A 24,273-nucleotide genomic window follows, 5' to 3' on the forward strand; every position below is an offset into this window, starting at 1 on the left:
GAAGAGGAAGAAGAGAAGGAACGAACGAACGAACGAACGAAGGAACGAACGAATGAACTAAAAGGAGTCAGGTCAATGGCTCCTGGGGTTTTGTTCACATATGCTCTGGAAATTGAGTGGATTGACAGTATATATAAATTGCTGGTGGGGGTATTTGTTTCTCTCTATTAACGTATTTGAAGGCTTTTCCTTGCCCTTGATTTCTTTATCAAACTGTCCAGCTTTTTTTACATGGTTTGTAAGATATTACAGTACCTTTTCCCCCGTCACCTCCCAAGCTACTCTTAAGGAGTCCCTGCCTGCCACCCAGGCAGAGGCGCTCTGGCAGGAAGCATTGGCCTGCCTCGTCTGGTGTGAGTTCTTCTGGTGTGGCTCTCCTCAAGTGATGGAGGTCATGTCCCTGAACATGGAGTTAAGAGATGCCTGCAGCTGGCTCTCTGCCTGGTGCACACCAGCTCAAGTGACCGGTTCCCTGTAGCTCGGCTAACCTGACCATCACCAACAGTGCTCAGGACATTCCATCTGCCCCCAGTTGGTGACCTCAGCTGAGGTCAAGTCGGCTTCATTATCAACTGTTGAACATCTCATGGAATTGAATACTGTGCTAAAAATGAAAAACAGAAGTGTTGGCAGGTGAAATTTTGTACCACTGTAAAGTCAAAATATTATAAGTTGAAACTCTTTTATTATAGGCTGCATGTACATACATACCTACATACATGCATGCATGCATACATACATACATACATACATACATACATACATACATACATACATACATAATTTGTTTCCCCACAGAAGGACAGGAATTTGATCTTGTTTCCCAGTGTCTAGAAGACTGCCTGGTGTTTAGTAGGTACACAGTAATGTTTGTTGAATGAGTGAGCAAGTGAATGCACAAATGTTTTTCCTGCTGTTTCTCTTCCCTCTGCCACTGAGGAGCAAAGTAAATTCTGGGGTTGTATTTCATACTGCAGCTTGCTTTGGCTTAATTCTCACAGAATACCTAGAACATGGGTGGGGGAAAATGGCAGAAAAAAAGCACCAACTTTTCCCTTGTTGTTCTTATGGATTCATGCACACTTTTTGTTTTGTTCTTGGATTAAGAAATGCCAGACACTCCTTTGGGGACCTGAGGAGCACAGATGACTGGTGGGACTGGACTCTGAGCACGTTGCTGGATGGGCTGCACCCAGAAGGACCTTCTGTTGGAGCCCGGGGAGCTCAGGTGGGCATTCATTTCCTGTCTGTTAGAAACCGTCCATATGGCAGTGAAGGGAACTGCAAGGTAGTGTAAGAGCTGATGGCCCATGACGGCCTTCTAAGCTGTTCATGCTCTCCAGTCAATGCTTGTCAGCCCAAGCAGGGCCTGGACACTTTAACCAGGGTTCAAGGTGAGACTGAGGAAGAAGCTAGCTTACTGCTAGCTTGACAAGGGTTCAGAAGTCCCCAGAGCACCACGGCTAAGGCAGCAGCATTAGGGAAGCTTCCAGAAAAGGGCAAGGCTGGTCCTGAGTTTGTACTGTCCCGTTTCTCATTCACTTTCTCTGTTTTTTGAAAAACATAAGATCTTTGTCCTAGGATTCTCAAACATTTTGTCATTTTATCATTCCTCATTTGGTTTTCTTGTATTCCATGAGTGTCATGGGGACACCTGGGGTCCTTCACATGAGGGAGACTTCAAGGGGAAGGCATTTGAATGCTTTCCTTTTCCGAAGAGGAGGCTGGAGGGTGGGGGTGTTGGCTGCATCTGCAGAAAGTTGGTTTCTGGAGTACTGGTTGCATTCCCCCCTCGGGTTCTCAGGACAATGAACTTCTGATTCTGCAGATGCAGTGACCCATGCTCCCTGACCCTTGTCGGCAATGCTGTACAGTGTCAATCGAAGGTCCCAGTGCTCTAACACTCTGTGTTGCTTCCTCTCTCAGCCTGGAGCTCTTGGAGGGCAGTGCCATCTCATAGGCCCTTCTGTGATCAAGCAGCTGAAGGTTTCTTCTGGTACTGCATGCACAGTAAGTATACTGGGAGACTCGGGGACAGGGGCTGGCAGATCAGTTAAGCTCCTCAGACAGTTGGGAGGTAGCGTGAGATCTCCAGGTGCCAGGGCCAACTTTCCTTCTGCCCTTTCCAAGCACCCTTTTGTATCCTCTACATTCTTCCCCAGAACTGTTCTCTTCACTTCTAGAGTTGGCATTCTAGGCAAAAGAAGTCTCTTTCTTCTAAAACCCTGAAACTAGAATATTCTTGCATTATTTTCTGATGGGGAAGGGTGCCTGGAGACAGCATCACTGTATAAATGCAATGTTCTGCAGACTGGCCAGCCCCACACAGCTAACTCCTCTGCTGCAGCCTGCATAGCCTTGATCCCAGAGATCATGAAGTAGGCTGCAGAATGGTCCTTGAGAGTGGCAGGGTCCCTGACAACATAGTTGGCTGTACTCTGTATGGATAGTGCTTGGGAGCCCCACAACGCAGATAGACTTGGGGACAGGGATTGATGGGGGCGTGACTTGATTGGTGGTTTGTACTATAGCCTCCCAGGCCATTCTCAGAGCTCATGGAAGATGCACTACCCACACAGAGTCATGACCTTGAGGACCAAAATATGGCTCCTGGTGGTCCTGAGGCCTGTGGGGTGGAGAAGAAAGGCTCCATGCACAGCCTAGGAAGAACAAGGTCAGTGAGCATCAGCAAGAGGCTCCTGGGCCCCATGCTGCGAGGTGAGGCATGTCTGCTGTGGGCTCAGCTTCTGGGCAGGCCAGCATGGCTAGGGCCTGAGCAGTGTTCCAGAACAATAGTGTGGAAGGACTCAGACTCCGGTGTTCAGACCCAAGTGCATAGAGGGGAACAGAACAGGACATTCCTTAAGAGTGGCTGCCAGAGCCTGCAGAGTCATGGAAGCAGGTGAACCTCTGTCCTTTGCTCACTATGTGCCAAGCAGGGTGCTCACATGGTTTTGACTATTTGATTATTTCTTCCCCTAACTCCTAGGGGAACACACATGTGTAGCCAGAGGCTCTTATGTGTCCTGCCCAGTCCCACAGACGCTTATAAAATAATCACTCAGAAACTTACATTAAGTATAAATGCCAGGTTTATTACTAACTACCTCTTACAACTTAAATGAACCCATTTCTATTAACCTGTATTTTGCCATGTGGCCATGGCATTCCTGGTTTGCTAGCATCTTGCACCTTGGGCGGCTGGATGGCATCTGCCAGGCTCCATTCTTCTTCTCCTGTATCTCTGCTTAGATTTCCCGCCTGACTCTACCCTGCCCTGCCATAGGCCAAAGCAGCTTCTGTATTGACCAATGAGAGAAACACATACTCACACAATACAGAAGGACATTCCTGTCACAGAGGCTGCCTTTAACTTCACTGAGCAGATGAGGAGTGGGCTTTCCATCATGTATGGATACAGCACGCATATACTATGCTTCCTATAGCCCAGTCTGTTATCAGGTGCCCTGCCAGGTCTACAGGATGCCCTGGGCACAGTTCATGGCACAGCCTGCACCACAGAATGGGGCTTTTGCATAGGAAATCAATCTGTGCAGTTATAGTAGTGTGCCCAGACCCCCAAAAAAGGACATGATTTGCTACTAAATATGAATCAGTATAGCCTCTTTCTATCCATACAGTCCACTGTGAAAAGAAGGATGTGAATATTTGCAGGCCCTTGGGGAGGGCTGCTGGGCATCTCTCCCTCACAGGGCACAGGTGAGGGTAGTCACTGTCTGTTGGCTGGGATTACATCCTTGCTGCAGAGACAAGGAGGAGGAGGAGGGAAAGAGGGTCAGTGGGCTCCTGGTGGGGACCCTAGCCCACAGAAGGACTGTCTGTGCAAAAATCAGAAGTCTAGGGGTCATCTGTCCCCATGAAGGCTGGCATTGGGTATATTGGTCATGGTGCCACAAATGGGATTTTCCCTGGACTCCCAAGCCTTGTTTCTTGTCATTCCTCTGAACCTGAGCTGCTTTCTAGGCATGAAGCCCACTCAGCCCTGACCGCCCTCAGGGCCAACAGGTGGATTGATCATGGCACCAGCGCCGTGTCTGTACACTTCACTCTCTACAACCCTCCAACACGACTCTTCACAAGTGTGACCCTAGGCGCAGAGCTGCTTCCCACGGGAGGTCTTGTCCCCTCATCCTTGGTAGAGTCATTCAGCATCTTCTATAATGCCTCAGTCCCACAGTACCTTCTTAAGCTTTCTGAGGTGAGTTCACCTGCCCTGGGCCTCCTGCATGGACACAGGGAACTGGGGCTCCACCTGGGCTAAACACCTCTCCAGGCTAAATACCTTCTACCTCCATAGAACTAGGGCCCTCCATTGGCCCATCCGAGTAATTCTTATTATGTCCCTTTCATGCAGTATGAATCATGTGTTGAGACAAGGAAGATCCCCAGTGGGGAAACCAACCATCACATATAAAATGAGCATAAATATTCAACTGCCTCGATGTACTAAATTCATCGTGGAGACTTAGTCAGCCCCAGCCACCATAACAAAAGACTGTCATCCCTCATCATCATCCAACATTTAACTTTCTATAGTCAACCATGATCTGAAAATATGGAGTGGAATATTCCAGAAGTAAATGACGCCTACATTTTAAACAACCTTACAGTGTATTGTGGTATAATTGCAGTGTATTGTTATGATTGTTCTATTTTATTATTGGTTATTACTGTTAATCAGTTACTATGCCATATTTAGAAACTAAGCCTTCTCATAGCTAGCTATGCATTTATAAGAACGCTACAGTATTCATAGGGTTTGTCACTATTCAGACAACCATTGGGGACTGCCATGTATCCCTGTCAGGTGAATAGGTCTACTTCCTGCTGGCTGGGTGGCTTAAATAACAGACATCTATCTAACAAAGATCTGGCAGCTAGAAACCCCAAATCCAGTCCTGGCAATGCTGGGCTGTAGTGAAGAGTCCTTCCTTGGTGGTGGGAGGCCATCTTCTCACTGTTTCACAGCCTGGCTCTATTTCTGCACCAGTAAACAAGGAGAAAGTATTGCCCTTTGGGCCTCAGTATGTGGATAGACCCCAATGTTATAGACACAGAGCCCTGGCTCATGCCTGTACCTAGTCTTAACTAATTCCATTGAGGTCTGCCTCCAAATAGAGACATTATGGGGTTTAGGGCTCCAAAACATTAATTTGGGGATATCTGCCCCCCCTAACCCAGTCCATAGCACCAGGTGCCAGTGGATCACATCACTTCAGTGAACAGTCAAAAGCCTCAGCAGCCATCTCCATGGTATGCCACTGGCTTTGATCTTATTTCGCATTTCTCTCTGAAGGAACCATGTTCTACTGTTGGACAAGTCAAGACTACTTGGCTTCAGGAAGGGAAAGAAGTCTAGGGAGTGTTAGAGGTAGCCACGGCTGAGACTGGAATGGGATAAGCATGAAGGACAAGTGTGGACTACTGGGAAGGGCTGGGATAGGAGAGGCTCTCGCCTTAGGCACCAAGAAAGAAAAAGTAGTCAGAAAACAAGGTAAGTATGCTAGTGTGATATCTTAAAATATTATAATTCATGCAGAAAAAATAAAATGAAGCCATGTTGGGCAAAAATGTCAAGAGTTTAGAAAACCAGGTCAGTTCCCTGGCCTTTCTTTTGGCTCTTTACTATGGAGGAAATGGAGACACTGGCTGGAGGTATCCTTTCTGATTCAGGCTCTTTATGCAGAACAATGACACTGAAGTATTTTTATCTGGAAGGAAAAATACTTTTATCAGGAGTCTTATCAATACTAACTACTTCCAACATCACTGTGGTTCCCCACTGGAGTGGAGAAGCAATCTCCAGGATAATATGGCACACTACCACTGTTTCACACCTTCTCTGAGGACTCAAAGCCAACTTGATTCTAATTAGATTTGCAGTTTGTTAGATTGGACCCAAAAAGGCACAGTACACAGACCTCCCAAAGAGGATGGAGAATTCACAAAGCCCCTGCTGATGGCTTTCAATTTCCTATAAACTTGTGAATAAATGGTAGGCTGGTATAGTGAGCCGGTAGTGGCTGTGGACACCCATGCTTTGTTCCCATGCCTCAGGGTCAATAGCATGTCTTAATGCTTCCCATGGAATTCTGGGAGTGTTTAGTGTGAAGAGATACCAAGCTGCCCGGGTGCCTACTGAAGGGCTAGTTTGTTATCAAATGCTGTGGAGAAGGAATGAGGCTTGCACCATGCCCACATAAATGGTGATGGGCAATGGAACCAGGCAAAAGTCTAGACCTTGGAAAAACTCCTTAGCTGACCCTTCCTTTGTCTTACTTATTTTTGTCCCATCCCAGCTGGTGTTCCTGGTACTCAACGTGACCCACCTCTGTTTCCAGCTCTTGGAAATGGCCACCAAGGGGGTCCTCAGCTACTGGAGAAAACCAAGACACTGGCTGGAGGTATCCTCTCTGATGTAGTCTCTTTATGTGGAACAATGACACTAAAGTATTTTTATCTGAAAGGAAAAATCCTTTTATCAGGAAGTCTTATAGGTACTAATTCCAACCTCACTGTGCTTCTCCACTGTGGTGTAGAGGCAGAATAGCATTTGAAATCAGGTTTCCTTGGCATCTGATGGTGGTGGTGGTAGTAGCAGTGTGTGTGTGTGTGTGTGTGTGTGTGTGTGTGTGTGTGTGTGTGTGTGTGTGTGTTGGTATATAAACATGTGGAGGCCAGAGGCCAGCCCTGGGTGTCAATGGGGATTCCAAGCATGTGCCACCATGACTGGCATTTTTACATGGGCTCTGGAGATTGCACACATGTCCTCATGCCTACACTTTACCAACTGAGTCATCTCTTCAACCACCAACTTAATGTTTGACAGACAACTTGTCACCAAAGGGTCTGGGATACCGACTGAGTCCTCCCTCAGCCGACTGAGGACCTCTCTCTCTTCTGTGTTGCAGCTCTCTATGGTTGGGGTAGCCCTGGCCTACTATGCAGCCTCTGGTCACCTCACTACCCTTGCTGAGAATATCACTGATCAGTTCCACAAAGGATTTCATCAGATGTATGTGGACCTAAGTCTGATGGTGTCATGGAACCAGGTATGATAGGGGATTTGAGGGTACCCAAAAGAAGCAAGCCATAACTGATGTTGCTCAATGACATCTGTCATACAAGGACATCTGTCATAGAAGGTTCAGTGAGATGGGTTTGTTCTGTTGGATGGGAATGCTGTGAGCTCACAGATGGTGGCACTAGAAGCAATGAGGGATATGGATAATTTTGGTGTGCCCACCAGCTGGGCATCCATGCATGCTATGTAGAGCAGAACTTGAGAGCCAGGGATGCCAATGGACTTGCAGTAGCATCAGGAAGCAGGTGTCAGTCAACACAGCCTACAGTAAGGAGGCTGGCTCTAACATGCTTAGCTACATCATGCCTGTCTTCCCCTTCCATCTGGCGATGGTCTTAGGTGCAGGTATTTTCTATAAGTGATGACTCTGAGGCTCAGGAAAAGACTTGAGGCCATGAAAGGGAGAAATGCCATCTATAAGTCCCTGTATCACCATCTCCTAGACTTCCATCTGTAGAATGGGACCTCTACCAAGAAGACCAAGTAGAATATGCGGGATGGGCCCCAATAAGTCCCTGGAAGGAGACCTGGAGTTTAGGGGATTCTATCACAACCAGCCAGGCTCCCCAGAGGTCCACTGCTTCATGCCACAATGGATATATCAAACTGAATCTATTATTCCTATCTTACTCTGCTATAGTCACAGCTAACACCTCTACCTACCCACAGATTCTCTAAGTCTTTTTTCTACCTTCCTTGAGGGCTGTCAATGCCCCAGGGCCATCCTGTACCTAGAGTACCTTCACACCCTGGACAAGATGCTCCCAGAACAACCTGAAACGTGGGGAAACTGGCTCCCCTCTAACCTCAGCGCTCCCAGCTCTGCCTCTTCTCTATAACTTCCCTCTGGCTCTTCTTGTGATGAACCCTGGGCCCACATTTCTTTTCTGCTGAGCATGGAGCCTTTGAGGGAACAAGGATGGTGTTCTTCCTCCACCACAGCTCCAGCCTTCCTTTTCTGGATAAGGGATGTTGTCCCTGTCTCCTCAGAGGGTATATCAACTTCCACCCATCTTCTCTTCTCCACCTTTTACCATCTATACTCCTGGTAAACCTTGGAGCAGAAACACAGAGTGTTGCCAAGACAACACTACACCTGGGGAAACTGAGGCCCAGAGGGTGTCAGGACCTTCCTATAGCCAGAGTGGCCCAGCTGAGGAAACACCAAAGACTCATCAGCCTGGGGGCACTGTGTTGAAGGATCCCAAGCAGAGGACAATCTGGGTTTCTTTCTGGAAGACAAGAATACAAATCATCTTCCCTTTGCAGATGTCATTAGTCCTGTGACTTTGTGAGTCAGTCCTGGGCCCTCCCAGGCTAAGAAGAGAGCCCTTGCATGAGGGAAGCCCTGAAGCTGTACTTCCTACACCTGAGTGTTGAACTCCACAAGCACTCATGAGTCCCAAGGCTAGGCACAAACCAGGTAGACATCATTTTCACATCATGAGTAGCTGCCACCCCCTTAATGAGCCTGCCTCCTCCACTTCCTGCTCATCACCCCCATGGTGCTGCACAACCCATGCTTTGTGCACATTGCTGATCCTAGCAGGGACTCGTTGCATGGAGAGCACTGTAGGACATCTCTGTGCTAAGCACCAATAGCAGGATTCCAGATATTTTTGCATCTTGGATTATAATTTCTGCAACTTGTAGGAGCCTAGTATGCCAATCACAAAAGTCAGGAAAATCATCTTATTTTTATCCACACAAGACAAGAAGTTCTGTTCCTTTCTGTCCTAAAACAGGAAGTCTTAAGAAACATTAGCCTAACACCTCATGGCTCCCGCAGCATGTAGAACCCCAGGACACTGCTCTTCAGGTTCTCCCACCTTGGGTAATGCCTTTGCACACAGTAATGAGCAGCTCGGGCTATTCCAAGTGCCTTCTCTTTGTTTTTAGGATGTTTTGTTCTCAGTCTCAGTTACTCTGTGAAATATGTAAAGTTAAAGAAGAGCTGGGTCAGCCACAGCCACCCCAGGACCTCCTTGCCAGAACTTAGCATCTATAGAGATGTTTGTTGTACAGTATGATGTGGTTGTCTGTCATACACCAAGAGGCCAGAAGCTCTATGAAGGAAGTTTAGCAGCTTGTTCACTACTGTTCCCCAGCAGCAATATGGGGCCAGATGATGACTCTCTTTTCCACTGTTGGCCTCACTGTCTCATCATTGGTAGGCTTTCTGGTCTACCTTTCCTGATTCATCAGCACTTTTTTTTACTGGGGGGTGTGGGGGGTAGGGGCATGGTTCAGCTCACTTTCTGTCTGTTCTACCCAACAACCACAGCTATGCATCAGCCTGGATCCCAACTCCATCATAGCCTGGAGTTTCTTTCCTGAAACACTTTGTAGGATGCTCTTCTTACTGGTGTGGGCAGAGCACCTCTTGGCACATGATAGATATCCTATAAGTAAATATGATAATGAAAAGAAGGCTTTCTGGTATCCTTCCGATCAGATATAGGCAAGAAAGAGGTCCAGAGAGACACCATAGTTGTGCTCTCCAGTCTCATGGCCACTGACCCCCTGAGAGTATAGAGAATGAAGTATGGCCAGCTCAAATTGAGACGTGCTCCAAATATAAAATACTTGTTGAATTTCACAAATTTAATATGCAAACGTCTCCATTTGTGCTGAATGCACGTGTTATTTTACATGTTGGTCTAAATAAAATGCAAAGTAAATCACCATGCTTGTTTTCACCTGTTAAATTGCAGCAACCAGAAAATGTGCAGCTCTATCCAGGTCTCACATTGTAGGTCTCCTATCCAGTCCTGGCTATGCTGTCCATCATCCCTGTTTTTCCCAAGCACAGCTGAGTCTTACTGGTTTGAAGGGGCCACAGATGTGCCAGCCTCTCACAACTTCCCTGGGCCTCAGTTGTCAGAGGTGGCTGCTGGTCATTTCCCAAACAATCTGAAAATCTTGAGCCTATGCTCCCATGGAGTTCTAGCATTCAGCATTCCTCTCTTTCTCTTGGGGAAAGTAGATGAGGCCATGTACTGAAGGCCTTTCCCAGCGAGCCTTAGGCAGGTACACAGCTTCTGAGTGACCCAGGAGTTATGGGTCACCTGTGTTGGACCTGGACTCTGAGCGTGCCCCTGGGTCATCCTGCTGTGTCTTTTGTTCCATCACTGCATTTATTTGAGCCATAGACTACAAAGCTATAATGTGGGAGCCCTCCTAGTTATCACAGGATTAAAGTTTCAGTATCTTCAAGGAAAGCATTGGTAACATGTTACATGATGAGGGAGCATCCTATGTGATGCTGCCATGGCCATTTCCATACAGCACAGTGGACTGAAGCTCAGAGGGGCAACCAGCCAGACATGCTCTGCTGTCTCCACCAGCCTGGCCCTCCTGAAGATGTCTTAAAATGTGTCCTGACTCCTGCTTCTGACATGTGTTCTTCTGCAGATACTAACACTTGGTGTTCCTGAGAGACCTGGTGTCCCTGAGAGACCTGTGGTCTAAACAACTCCTTAAATGGACATGTGTCTCAGCATAGCTCACAGGTGTGTGCCTGTGCCTACACCTCCTTATTATCATTGGCAGGACACACTGACCCGCTGTGTTCTTCCCTTAGAGGGCAAGATGGCTCCAGGGGATCCTCCTGTTCCTCTGGATGTTGAAATGTGTTCACCTCCTCGGCTTCCTGAGCACCATGACATCCTTTTCAACAGTGACGCATCCGTCTCTCTCCAGAGCCTTTGCGCCAGCAGTAAGAATTCTCTCCCCTTCCCCAGCAACTTCCTTAGCCAACCAACACATTGGTTCACCCTAGTCAGGGAATAGCAAACTTCTCACAGGGTGACACACCATCCAGAATTCTAGCCACCTAATCCATTATGGTGGGGTTTAGATAAGGGGTATCAGTATTATAATTGCATTTGTGACAGCAATAGCCATGATTTATTAAACACTGGCTTTGTGTCACACTTTCCCACAGCATATTATGGTTATTTCCTGTGGTCATTACCATCTACAGACCTCTCTCTAAGTGTCAGGAATGCTGTGGAGGGCCTCTTGTATGTGAACATGCTTAATGATCACAATGAGCTGTGGGTAGGAAAGGTGGTTTTCTCAGATGATGGAGCAAGAAGCTGAGAAAGGGGATGGCACTGGCCTTGGGACTGTAACTTTCAGGTGCTTCAATAGCCACATGCTGCTTCTCCCCCCCCCCCCCCGCCATCTGTCACCCAAGCCCTGCACACAGAGACTTCTCCTCTCACATGCTAGAACCCCCTTTGCATTATTTGCCTCACTTGAACCACACAGCATCAGTAGAACACAGAAGTAAACACCAATCAGGACAAAAGAGCATCATGGGTATATGGTGCTCAGCTGTTTGCGTGGGTGCTTGGCAATGCCTGAGCTCTGTGCCAGTGCAGGGCAAGTCCCCCTGCAGGGATCGGACAAAAGTTCTGACTGGAGAGTGAAGGCCCAAACTAGGCCCAGAGTATAGCTTAGGCTCTGATGGTGTTCCTGGCTGCTGTTTCTGAACAGGTCCCAGTTGGGAAGGAGCTCACTTTAGCCCCATAGGCCTAGTGCAGCACAAGTTCCCACCTCTGCCACAGACAGCATTGCTATCAAATCTAAGAGAACCATTTGGCCAGGTGGCTACTGTAAGGACATTCTGGCTCTCAGGGCTCACGGCTCACACAGGCCCACAACGACCCAAACAAGAGTCTCCTGCTCCAGAGAATATGGACCTCAGACCTCGCTGGTCCTATGCTTGGAGGAACAGGCCAGCAAATGAAAGAAGAAGGAGTAGCTCTCAGAGTCTACAGCTACACCTAAACCCAGGCTGCCCCTACCCAATCACAGATGTCACCAGAGGCCAGCTAATAAACCTTCCGGGAAACACATGGCTGATGTGTGCCCAAGAAGGCTGCTTGCCTTAGAAACGATACAGATCTATGTGGTCCCTACCTAGCAATAAACTGTTATTGACACCATTTAGCATTATATGAAAGTGCTTTTATGTTAAGAAAACCTCAAGGTACAATAAATGATATCTAACTTATGTAGCAGCATTTGCACTGTCCGAAGTGTGTGTGTTGTGTTTGTGGTTGTGGTTGTTGGCTTGCCTGCATTGCTTCTTGCATTTAAAGAATTGTTTACATTTACTTTTTGTTTACTTGTCTATTTGTTTTTGTTCATTGGGGGGGGGGCGTTTGCACAGAGGTTGGAGGACAGCTCTCAGGAATCTTTTCTGTTCTTTCATCATGTGGGTTCATCAGGCTTGGCGATGTAAACAAGGGCACAGTGAAACCGCTGAACCAGACCACTCTGTGGGTGGGGAGAAAGGTTTGTTTGGGGGAAACTCAACACTGCTAAGGCTGTCTCTTGGGGGTCAGAGAGAATAGCAAAAGGTGGGGAGAGTTTTGCCAGTTTTAAGTGGGTATCAGTGGGAGGGAGCATGTGAGTGGAAAAGGCCTGGAAGTTAGAGTTGGGAGGTGGTTGGTGGTACAGAAGAGGTGGTGAGCTAGCATGGGGACTATGGTCTATTACAGATATGTGTTAATAGAGAACTAGATGCCCCTTTGCCCGAGGGAGTTGCTGGTTGGAGCTACCTACTAGCCATCCTTCTGTTTACCTGAGTCCAGCTTGAGCTGAACCTAAACTGTCAGTTATGATATTGTCAATGGCCCTGGCATTTTAGGACAGTGAGTCCCTTTACCCACAGGGCAAAGTTGCCATCCCTTTTTTATTCTGTTTCAAGACCAGGTCTTCTGTAACCTAGCCTGGTCTTAAACCCACTATAGAGCCAATGATAGCCTTGAATTCCTGATGCTCCTGCCTCCACTTCCGAGCACTGAGATTGCAGGCATGTCCCACCATGCTGAGCCTAGACTATGCTTTCTTCCTCCTCGTTCCCACAGAGATGTGTGCCAAACCACTTGAGTTGAGGTTATTCAATGAGTGTCAGGCAAGAGACAAGAAATTCTAAATGCAGGGCTGGGGAAACAAATGGAGGCCAGTGGTTCCTGAGATAGGTAGCAAGATGGTGGTCTGTCAACCAGACATCACACCATCACACATCCAGAGAGTGTGACACAAACTGGGTGGTGTCACTACACCTAAGACCCAGTCAAGTCCCTGTCTCTAACAGCCAGACTACAAGCTGAACCAGAACCAGTTTGCCTCTATGTAGCCCTTCCCGATTCTTCTTAAGTCATTATCTTTACATAGCCCATGCTGGGTGCTAGACATGTATAGGCAAGAGACCATCATAGTAGCAGTAGCCCCATATAGAAGAAGTCCAATGTACAGGCAAGATGCTCATGGCCAAAGACTGAAGGGGCAGGTCACTGATAGCAGAGGTGGCCAAAAAGGGTGAGCCTCTTTACAGCTAATCATCCATCATAGGCCCACATGGCTCATGTGCATGGACTGTGACCTGGTCATCAGACAGTCTCCCAAGCTTCAGTGGAGGATGGATGGGGGTGTGGAGCTTAAAGAGCTCTGACAACAGAGAAGGGAGCACAGGCCCCTCTTCAGAACTACTGGGTGGCTTGGAAAGTGCAGATACAGATAGAAAAACAGAACGAACCCTAGGAGGGACAGCTCTGATGGAGGCTGGCCTCTTTGGGAGGAGATCCTAAACCAGGATGACAAGCTGTACACAAAATCCCCTTCTCCAAGCTTTTAACCATTTAAAATCATTTAGAAGTCCCAAATAGCCCTCTTCCTTAAAGAGAGTTGACAGTCAGCGTCCTGGCATTTTCTCCCTGCAGCTGTTGGGGGTTCTGTTGCTGGCGGCCCATTCCCACTTGCACCAGTTTCTGCTCTTCACCTGGACGCCATCACCTGGCACCTCTACAGATGCACTTCCTGGGCTGCAGCTTCCGTTTCTGGGAAGAAGCCCAAAGGACGCACCGCACAATCGTTTGGAGTCTGACCATCAAGCCGTGACTTGTTGTTACTCTGGGGCCCTCTTTCTGCTGGCGGCAACGCTGTGTTTCAGAATGGTACGTAGCTCTCCTGATGCATCCTAGACCCTAAAGTCAAAGTATATGAAGGTCTCATCTGCTATCAGGACAAAACCATCTGTGTCCATATAGACAGGCAAGTCCAGACTGCCCTGGCCAGATCTCATGGGAACATAAAATAAATCCTCCCAGATCTACCTGATCTGCCCTGTGAGGGGGAGATCTCCCTTCACTGAGAACAGTCCATCAAGACCACAGCTGTTCCTCCTCAGGACACTGCCTTCCTGGTCCCCTACTTGATGACTTACATCTCTTCTCACCCTTGACCTGATCTCAAGCTTCTACTGAATCCCTCCTGTGTGTACCCTACTCTTTTTGTTTTGTTTTTGCTTTTATTTGTTTTTCGAGACAGGGTTTCTTGGTGAAACAGTCCTGGCTAACCTGAAACTCAATCTATAGACCAGGCTGGCCTCGAACTCACAGAGATCTGCCTGCCTCTGCCTCCCAGAGTGCTGGGATTAAAGGCGTGCACCACCACTGCCCAGCCCACCCTACTCATTTTAAAAGATGGTGTTTAGAGTGACACTTTCACACCCACGGTCCCAGCCAGCTGATTCTCCCCTTAAACTCTAAGCAGACCTCATCGAGTCAGGGTCCTAGATAGTCCTTTCTGTCTCCCTTTTAATTCTAGCCACGTTCAAAGGCAGCTATACCAGGAACTCTACCTCCCCAGGGTAGTTCCTGGTGCATGGTGAAGCTTAATACAAGTTAATGGAATTGGTCTTTGCCTTCTCAATGACTTCCAATTCTTTGTTTCATAAAGTTCTGCCAATGTTCTCATTAATAGCTTGTTAAACTGTAAGTGGCTACATATGCTCATACCCTGACGGCACCAAGACTGACACTCTTAGCTCCTTTCAATGGTCCACATTCCCTGCTCACTGCTTCCCATCCATCCATCCATCCTTCATTTCTTCCTCCATCCTAACCGCTTACCTGTTGTAGAATATTAAAGATGTGTTACCTTTGTTTATGCTGTGGAATATTTGTTTAATGATACAAAGATGTGTTGCGTTCTTTTGTGTTGCATTTGTTTAACTCTATGAAGCTGTGCTACTATGCTGTCTAAAACAACTGATTGGTCTAATAAAAAGCTGAATGGCCAATAGCAAGGCAGGAGAATGGATAGGCAGGGCTGGCAGGCAGAGAGAATAAATAGGAGGGGAAATCTGGAAAGAGAAGATCAAGGAACAAGAAAGAAAGGAGAGAGGACACCAGGGGCCAGCCACCCAGCTACACAGCAAGCCACGGAGTAAGAAGTAAAGAAAAAGTATATAGAACAGAGAAACATAAAAGCCCAGAGGCAAAAGGTAAATGGGATAATTTAAGAAAAGCTGACTAGAAACAAGCCAAGCTAAGACAGGGCATTTGTAAAAAATAATAAGCCTCCATGTATATTTATTTGGGAGCTGGGTTGTAGGTTTCCCAAAGAATAAAAGAGTAAAACAAAACAACATTTACTCATTTACCCTCCCAGCCAACTATTTATCATTACTTAGCTACCCATCATCCATCTATTGACCCACTAATACAGAAACTACCTTTTTATAAAAAAAAAAAAAAAAAAAAAAAAAACTCTTAAGCTAAAGCCTCTCATTGGCCTGGAACCCACCAAGTAAGCTATACTAGCTAGCCAGTAAAATCTAGGAATTCACTGTATCTTGCTTCCAAGCATTAGAATTAAAACCATGTATCACCATGCCCAGTTTTGGCTTGATTTGGTTTGGTTTTTCAATACAGGATTTATCTGTGTAGCCCTAGCTGTCCTGAAACTCACTCTGAGATGAAGCTAGCCTTGAACTCAGAGATCTGCCTGCCTCTGCCTCCTGAGTGCTGGAAATTAAACATCTACACCATCACACCCAGCTTCTTTTGTTATTTAACATGACTTCTGTGGTTTAAAGTCAGCCCTCAGACATGCAGATATCTAGGTCCAGCTGTCAGCTGTCTATGCTCCAGCTCTTGTTGTCCCCACACAGTTCTGCCAGGGGTTGAAGGCATTCAAGGGATGATCAAGATCAAAGTTATGCTCATGAGAGACAACACACAGAGACATTTTTTGAGAGATGTTTTGATGTATTTCCACATAACAGAAGCCCCTTACATTGTAAGAAACCCCCCTCCCAACACATACACACAGGCTATAACAGAGTCAGGTGACAATAATCCAGGAGAGGGGAAAGGGGGTCTTCGGAAGGGGTACTGACATGTTCAGAGGGTGTGGCTCAGCAGCAGTAGTGAGAAGGAGGCTCTGGGTCAGTGAGTTTGTGAATTTTGGCTCCTGGGGCCTGTCAGTACAGCTTGTCCATTTCAATGGACAGCACCACGTGAGGTTCTCCAGGGTGTCCAAAGCAGACAGACTCTAAATGGCTAAATATTTTGCTTGTTTGAGCTATTTTCCAAAATAAATGGGATGTGAACTAACACGTTTCAGTCAGCAGTGAAGAAATAAATAACCTAAGGACTCATATCGGGGTGGGTGGGGGCACAGTCTTTTAGCACACACGAGGAGGACGCAGCAGCCTGCTGAGTCTTTGATTCGTTCCTGCCTCTCAGACACAGACCCACACTCCAGCCGAGATGCTGTGTCATACACAGGAACACCATCATGAGACAATCACAGCATGCTTCATAGTAAGATACATTTTCACTGCCGAGTTCCACACACGAGTGCTGTTTTCCTAATTTTGTTTTGCCAAGCTTCCTGAGACGTCCTTAAGCAGCCGTGGCAGATGTAATATTCACTTCATAGTTTATCAAATTAGCAATCATTCCATAGCTTGATAACACTGAATTTCTCTTTTATTTTTTTTTTCTCTCTCTCTCTCCTCCAGCTGAGGGCTTCCCTCCTGACTTTTTTCCGAAAAAGAAAGTCTTTTCACAGAAAATCTCTCGTGACACTTAACAATGTTGCTGTTTATGCCTGGCATAAAGTCCTCACCCTTCTGGGGCTGGAAACAACAAGCCCGGAAGAGACTGAGGTTGCTGCAGACCATGTAAGCTGGGGGGCCTCGGAGCAGTGACTCTGTCATGAAGGCGTGCTCTCTGCAGTGAGAGCACCATGGTGATTGTGTACCAGCTCTTACTGCAAAGGCTCAAAATCAGTTCTCAATCCTAGTGGATCTCACAGAATCTCCCCTTGAAATACTAAAGAACTCACAGGGTTGGCAGTCTCAGTCACTGCTCTCTACATCTCTATAATCACCCTATACGGTTTAGAAGGTAGAGTCTCTGGTTTTTTCTTGAGTTACCCACTTGCTTCTACCCAAACCATGGAGTCCTTGGCACTTTGGGTTGCGCACTCCAGACACTAATGCAAACAAGTCAAACCTAGGTATTTTGACAGTGAATTCTCAGCTGTCATCCATGACTGCTGTTTATATAGCGTTCCATGCAATCCTGAGGCCGACAGAGGCAGTCACTGCACTGTGTTTGGATAGGGCTTACCACCCATCATGTGCCCATGACTGCCGTCAGATTCACTCAGTGGTTCTTTGTCAAAGCACTATTAGCTGTAACACTTATGAATGAAGCAGTTTGTGCACACCAGAAATGAAGGAACCAAGACAGACAGAAAGAAACAGGACCAGCACCCAGGTCTTCTAACTTCTGTGTCCAAGATATTTTATAGCATAGTAAAAATTTTCTTAAGTTGACATCACTAAATAATTCACATAGAGGGAAAAAGAAAAGCATTGCATTCCTGTATGTATTTATTAATCTAGTTTTCTTCCCTTCAGAATTATTACCTGGATGAATTTTCAAGCCTATTGGATGAACTTCTGGTGAAGATCGATGGTTTGTCTGACAGCCTAGAACTTTCTTTGCTAGAAAAACAATGGGAGAGGACAGTGGAGTCAAGGGTAGTGGATACTCCTTCAGTTGGCATTTGAGTGTAACAAGATTCTGGGGTAAGACTGGTAAATTATTTTTGTTAACTTTCTACATAGCAATTTTTATATTCCAAAGGTGGTTTGAAGTCATGAGATGGATTTGTATAAGAAACCCTCTAAAAATAATATTAGTGGAAAGATGTGCTCTGGCCAGAATTGCTTAAGTTATTTAAAATGTATGGCAAGACTCCAAGTTTCCGTGGTGCCGTGGATATCTATCTGCCCCATCATTTCCCATTATAATTGTAATCAATAAGGAGCCTGAGAAACAGAAATGGAAAGTGCATCTCCCAGAGATGAGGGATGTCTTCTAGCATAGAATGTGACTGGCAATTCTAAGAAGCCTTCTGAGTGCACTGAGGATTAGAACAGAGAGGGAAAAGATGTGCATGTGGATGCTGCCATATGCGAGAGCATGCACAGGACTCCAGATTAGCACATCTGGAGGTGCCATTCAAAGGAGAGGGCACAGGAGCACACATCTAAAAGCAATTGCCACAAAAGGGCGATGATGGCAAGCAAGGTATTTTCTCGTGAAAAATAACTCAATGAAGAAAACCCTTCTTTGAAAGTCGAGTACAAAGCTAAGAAGAAAGAGCACAAAGATGAAATAAGAAAAGAATAAGTAGACAATGGAGAAAGAAGTTTCTCTATATCCACAGATATAGAGAAATGCATTTCTATACACAGTGAAGAGAAGAATAAGAATAGATTTGCAAGAAAATGAGCAAAGGATGAGGGTCTGAGAAAACAGGGAAAGTAATTTGGAAAAAGTTAAAATTATTTTAGGAATAATAATGGACAGAGAAATCTGAAAGAGAGCTGTACATAAGTCAGAGGGAAGATAAAGATCTAGGTCTTTACAGATATTTCTCCACTGACAATGGGGCTACATCCTGAAAATCCCACTGGAACTTGAAATATGGGGCACAGAAAGGCATTTGATTCACCAGGATTGCTGAATGGCAGAATTAGCAACATAGCATGGCACAGGATCAGGTCCTACTGGATCAGTCAGGATCTGCAACTCTGAATATGGTCTCTACAGAATGCACCATTATTTCTGAAAAGATCTGTTATCTATCTAGCTATCTAGCTACTTACTTTCTTTCTTTCTTTCTTTCTTTCTTTCTTTCTTTCTTTCTTTCTTTCCTTCCTTTTTTCTTTCTCTCTATCATATATATCTGTCTGTCTATCAATCCATCCATCCATCCATCCATCCATCCATCCATCCATCCATCTATCCATCTATCATCTATTTTTATGTGTATGTGTATTTATGTGCACCTGTGTGTGCTGGTGCCTGTGGAGGCCAGAAGAGGTCTTTAACAGTCAGATGCCCTGGAACTGTACTTACAGGCACGTGTGAGCTACTAAATGCTGGTGCTGAGAAATGAACTGAATTCTTTGCAAGGGTAGTACTACCTTTTAATCTTTGAACTCTGAACCATTGCCTTAACACTGAAAAATTATACTTTTCAACCATCATAAGTCAGGGACTATCCATATATCTAAAAAGGAATTCTATCCCAGGGTTTAAAAAAAAAAGTCGGTTAAATCTGTAGTAAAACGTAACAGAGTTAGTTACTAGGCTTAAAGTAAAAACATCATTCTATTACTGTCTAGATAGCATCACTGTCTGCTTCTACATGATTTAAAGCTTAAAAAGCTGCTCTGCTTTACTAATTATTATTCTAATTATTAAAATGATTTGAAGCCTCATATCAGCAAATGTGGGACACATGAAAGGAAAAGTATAATTTTTGGGAATAAGAAATACAGTGGTCAATTGCATGACAAACTTAAAAAGCAAGAAAGCATATGTAGAGTAAATAGTTCCTACAACCTCTGTGACATGCAAAATCTGAAAAATTCCCAACAGACTTTTGGAAGAGAGAGAACCATGTGAATGTCTATGCCATGAGATCTGAGGCTGAGAGAACAGAACCAAGGCTGTTGTGTACTATTAAATCAGTACTCACACCGGGCAGCAGTGGTACACACCTTTAGTCCCAGCACTTAGGAGGCAGAGCCAGGAGAATCTCTGTGAGTTTGAGGCCAGCCTGGTCTACAGAGTGAGATCCAGGAGAGGCACCAAAACTACACAGAGAAATCCTGTCACAAAAAAACAACAACAACAAAACAAAACAAAAATCAGTATTCACAGAGGCAGCTAAATGAGAGGAAACAGTCTATATTTAACCCAGTTCGTCAGCAAGATTTACATGCACTCAGCAAAGCAGGAGGACAGAAATCATAAACATGAAGCACAATTGAGCAAAACCAACAGCAAGATAAAGTGATCCAGTGAAGGCAAACTTGTAAGCCACCAGCTCTATCCTACAGCTGAATATGATGGTGACAGTGAATGCCAATATGTAAAATACAAAGGGGAAATAGGAAACACATTTGGGGAAACTGGGTGATAATAAAAACTTTGGGAAGGCAAACTGGCTGTCTGTAATCCAATGCAGTTAAATTGACCGGAAAAGAGACAAACAGAAGCAGAGTTTGAAGGGCCCCCCTCTGAAACCACTAGGCAGATGTGGAGCAACTGAGATTCATACTTTGGAAAAGCTAAGCCCAGAGTGCCTGCAAACTGTTCTGCAACACACAAAAGAAAATCTGTCAAATGTCTTGTCATAAAACAAGAACTACATTGATTAAAAACTATACAAAGATCCCAAACTACAAAAGCTACCAGTCCTACTTATTTTGACACCAAAAATAAATAAATAAATAAATAAAACAAATAAACAAATAAATAAAAAACATTAGCACATAAGATCCAGCAGCAGATTCAAAGAATAATATTCCATGATCATGAGTTTTAAATCAAGGCTACTTTTAGTATTAAAAAAATATTAATGCCCTTTACCAAAAGAGGAGTAAAGTATCATTTGACTTTCCCTACAGCTGTATTTAGTGAAATCTAATGCCTCTTCCTAATGTCTAAAGCACTCTTTTAAAAGGGATCAACCCTAAATAAGATATCTCCATGTATACAATCCACTGGGGTACATCAGGTCTCATGTACACAGTTCACTAGGGGTACATCAGATCTCTATGTATACAGTCCACTAGGACTACATAAGATCTCCATGTATACAGTTCACTAGGGGTACATCAGATCTCATGTATACAGTCCACTAGGGGTATATCAGATCTCATGTATACTGTCCACTAGAGATACAACAGATTTCATGTATATAGACCACTAGGATTACATTAGCTCTCCATGTATACAGTCAACTAGGGGTACATCAGATCTCCATGTATACAGTCCACTAGGGGTACATCAGATCTCCATGTATACAGTCCACTAGGGTTACATCAGATCTCTATGTATATAGTCCACTTGGGGTTCATTAGCTTCCATGTATACAGTTCACTAGAGGTACATCAGATCTCCATGTATATAGTCCACTAGAGGTACATCAGATCTCCATGTATACAGTTCACTAGGCTTACATCAGATCTCCATGCATAACAGACCATTAGGGGTACATCAGAGGCACTTTCACTAAGATTAAGAAAAACCAGAAGACTGTTGATTCAGAAATCCCACAAAGACATTTTTCAATGGTTCCGGGTCTCAAGCTAGGGGCCTCAAGTGCACTTGAGTTGTTTTTGTAGATAGAGTTGAGGCAAGAACTCTAGCCAGAGCTGTTTTTCCAGTTCCCACTGAAGCATTTCTAAGATACAAGCCTCCTCCCATAGTCCCCTATAAGCACACTTGTGGACATCTATGTCATGACTCTAATGGCCAGAATTGCAAGTATGTCTGAGCAGTTGCCATGTGCACAGTGCATAACGTGTGCTCTTGTGAGCCCCTCCACACTCTTTCTGCATCAGAATCCATGCCCGTTTCCTAACACTCTGCAATGCTCATGCCAGAGACTGCAAAGGCTCATACTTGTAATCTGTGCCCCAAGGACAAGCTGTTCTTGTGTGACATGAAGTACTTGGCATGACCACAATCGTCAATTTTACTCTCCTCCCACTGGAAAATGCAATTGTTTTCTGAACAGTCACTTTATGAGACATTTATCAAAAGCATATTACACAAAAGCCACCGTAGCTGGGTTTGCCAACGCCTGCAGCACCCAGGTTCTGCAGTGCAAGTTAGCTGTCTTTCTGGGAAGGAGCTGGGTGTCAGTGGTCCCTGAGCAGGCCAAGCCCAACTGGGTTTTGCAGAACAGACTCCCCTTTGTGTGATGGAAACCAAGGAAAGGATCCATTTGATTTTCCTAACTCCAGGGCAGTTGTTTTTCATCTTAACCAATAATAATTAAGATTGGTATCTCTCTAAAATAGCAGGAATGGCTGCCTGGAGCATCACTAACCACCTGCAAATTGCATTGTTCTTTGTGCTTAAGTGACTCACAGCAGCAGAATGCTGTGGCTGCCAGGCCCACCGCCCACCGCCTCCTCTCGCCCCTGGCTCATTGCTCATTCTGTGATTCTTGGCTAGCCCTTGCCTCTTAGCTACCTCCACCCACAGTGAAAGAAAAGTTCCTACTCCATTTCTTGTTGTGGCCCAGGCCCCTCACCATTCAGGTTGACCCTTCTCTGCAGAAGCTAGCCAAGCCTGACTCTGCAGGGGCAATTGGGAGATGCTGTGGGGGCTTTGCCCCATAAAATTTACTCTTGACTTGCTTTCATGAATACAGTTAAGGCAGGATAAGTCAGCCAGAAGGGGGCACTTTATCTCAGGACACAGCTGACACGCTCAAGCTGGGTGCAGATCCTCCATAGAGCACCTGTCTAGCACGCATAAGACCCTGGCTTCTGTCCCTAACACAAATTTTTTCTTTTAAAGTGTAATTTCTTAGTTCCTTCTGCTAGGATGGAAGTAGAGAAGGTTTTGTAGGTGGAAAAGACTGGGTGAATAATGTTCCGCATCTGGGGGATGATGCACAGGCCACCTGCGCTTACAGAGAAGCCTCCTGTGCAGAAGCCAATGGCTCTGTTTTCAGGCAGGGTCGTGCTATGAACTTGAATTCTGAGAGTCACTGTTCATTTCTTACAGCTTCTTCCCTTAACTCTGCCAGTTTGTGAGGTAGGTACCATGTGGATGGTTTAGAGCAACCAGCTCCACAGCAAACCTCTGTCTAGAGCAGGACTTCTCAATCTGTGCATCGCAACCCCAGAGGGGGGCCATGTAACAGATATTTACATTACGATTCATAACACCAGCAAAATTACAGTTGTGAAATAGCAGCAAAATAATTTGATGGTTGGGGTCACCATACACGAGGAACTATACTAAAGGGTCACAGCATTAGGAAGGTTGAGGACCACTGATACAGACTTTGTGCTGACAGCTGGCTTCCACAATGTTCCCCTTCAGTCATGCAGTGTTATCTTAAGGGTGGGTACAAGGTAATTTAACACACTGAACTGGAATCCTGGAGGGGGAGGCAGGCTGTGGTTCAAGTAAATCCATCCCAGCCCTCACATGAGGAAAACAGAGGGCCCTGGATGGCCCCTCTCCTTCTGCCATAGGCATAGATGTCTCAAGGTCTCACTGCTAAGCTACTGTTGACAGTGATTCATTCCACTACAGAGTGGGGACTCTGGGCACATAGTGCGGCCTCTTACCACATGTCCTCCCTAGGACAAAGAGCACTGCGTCACTCCCCATAGGGCAGCTGAGCAAGGCAAAAGGAGTTAATATGGACACAGTCTTCTTTCTTTATATGGGTTTAATGTAGACTACTAAAAAGGAGTGCCAAGGTTCATTATGTGCCTGTCACCACTCTGGGGACTCACGAGGCAATGGTGAGCAACATTGAAACTCTGAAAATGAGCTGTGTCCACCAAGAAGATGTAATTCCCAATCCCAGAAAATGAGGATCTTGGAAAGATGAGCAATAATCTGGGCAGCTTCTGTGCTCATTTAGATATGGGTGTGACGTGTTTCTTCTCTGAAACAGAAAGGGGCCACTAACACTGCAGTCATGGAACGAAACGGAGAGGCCTCTAGGAGGAATGCACCCGACCTTCCCAAGATGTGGGACCACTGTGTTCCCAGACTCCAGTAAAAATGATCTTCCCACCTGGATTCCTGTCCTGGCTCTGCCCGTGCTGACAGAGTTACAGCCCCTTCCTTGTACTCTCTGTTCCTGTGCTTCTGCAGACACACACAGTCCATGCTTAGTAAACTGATTAGCAAGCAGAACATGATAGACAGCGCCTATGGCTGGAAAGGGCCCAAAGCTAAGTACAACAGGGCAAAGGTTGATGGGCAACTTCAAGGGCAGGATTTGCAAGAACTTTG

General features: G+C 45.7%; 1 protein-coding gene across 1 annotated transcript in view; it reads left to right on the top strand.

Annotated features, from left to right (window-relative positions):
* Positions 1–17,990, top strand: part of Pkd1l1 (polycystin 1 like 1, transient receptor potential channel interacting) — a 123,017-nt gene extending 105,027 nt beyond the window's left edge. The window contains exons 44-53 of the mRNA XM_036201099.1: positions 1,108–1,228; positions 1,927–2,010; positions 2,532–2,674; positions 3,985–4,219; positions 6,321–6,425; positions 6,933–7,073; positions 10,689–10,795; positions 13,815–14,076; positions 16,932–17,093; positions 17,838–17,990. Coding sequence (XP_036056992.1) covers positions 1,108–1,228; positions 1,927–2,010; positions 2,532–2,674; positions 3,985–4,219; positions 6,321–6,425; positions 6,933–7,073; positions 10,689–10,795; positions 13,815–14,076; positions 16,932–17,093; positions 17,838–17,990 — 1,513 coding nt within the window. The remainder of the gene's footprint in view (positions 1–1,107; positions 1,229–1,926; positions 2,011–2,531; positions 2,675–3,984; positions 4,220–6,320; positions 6,426–6,932; positions 7,074–10,688; positions 10,796–13,814; positions 14,077–16,931; positions 17,094–17,837) is intronic.
* Positions 17,991–24,273: the final 6,283 nt, after the last annotated feature.

Source organism: Onychomys torridus, chromosome 10 (assembly GCF_903995425.1).
Source record: "Onychomys torridus chromosome 10, mOncTor1.1, whole genome shotgun sequence".
Taxonomy (NCBI): Eukaryota; Metazoa; Chordata; class Mammalia; order Rodentia; family Cricetidae; genus Onychomys; species Onychomys torridus.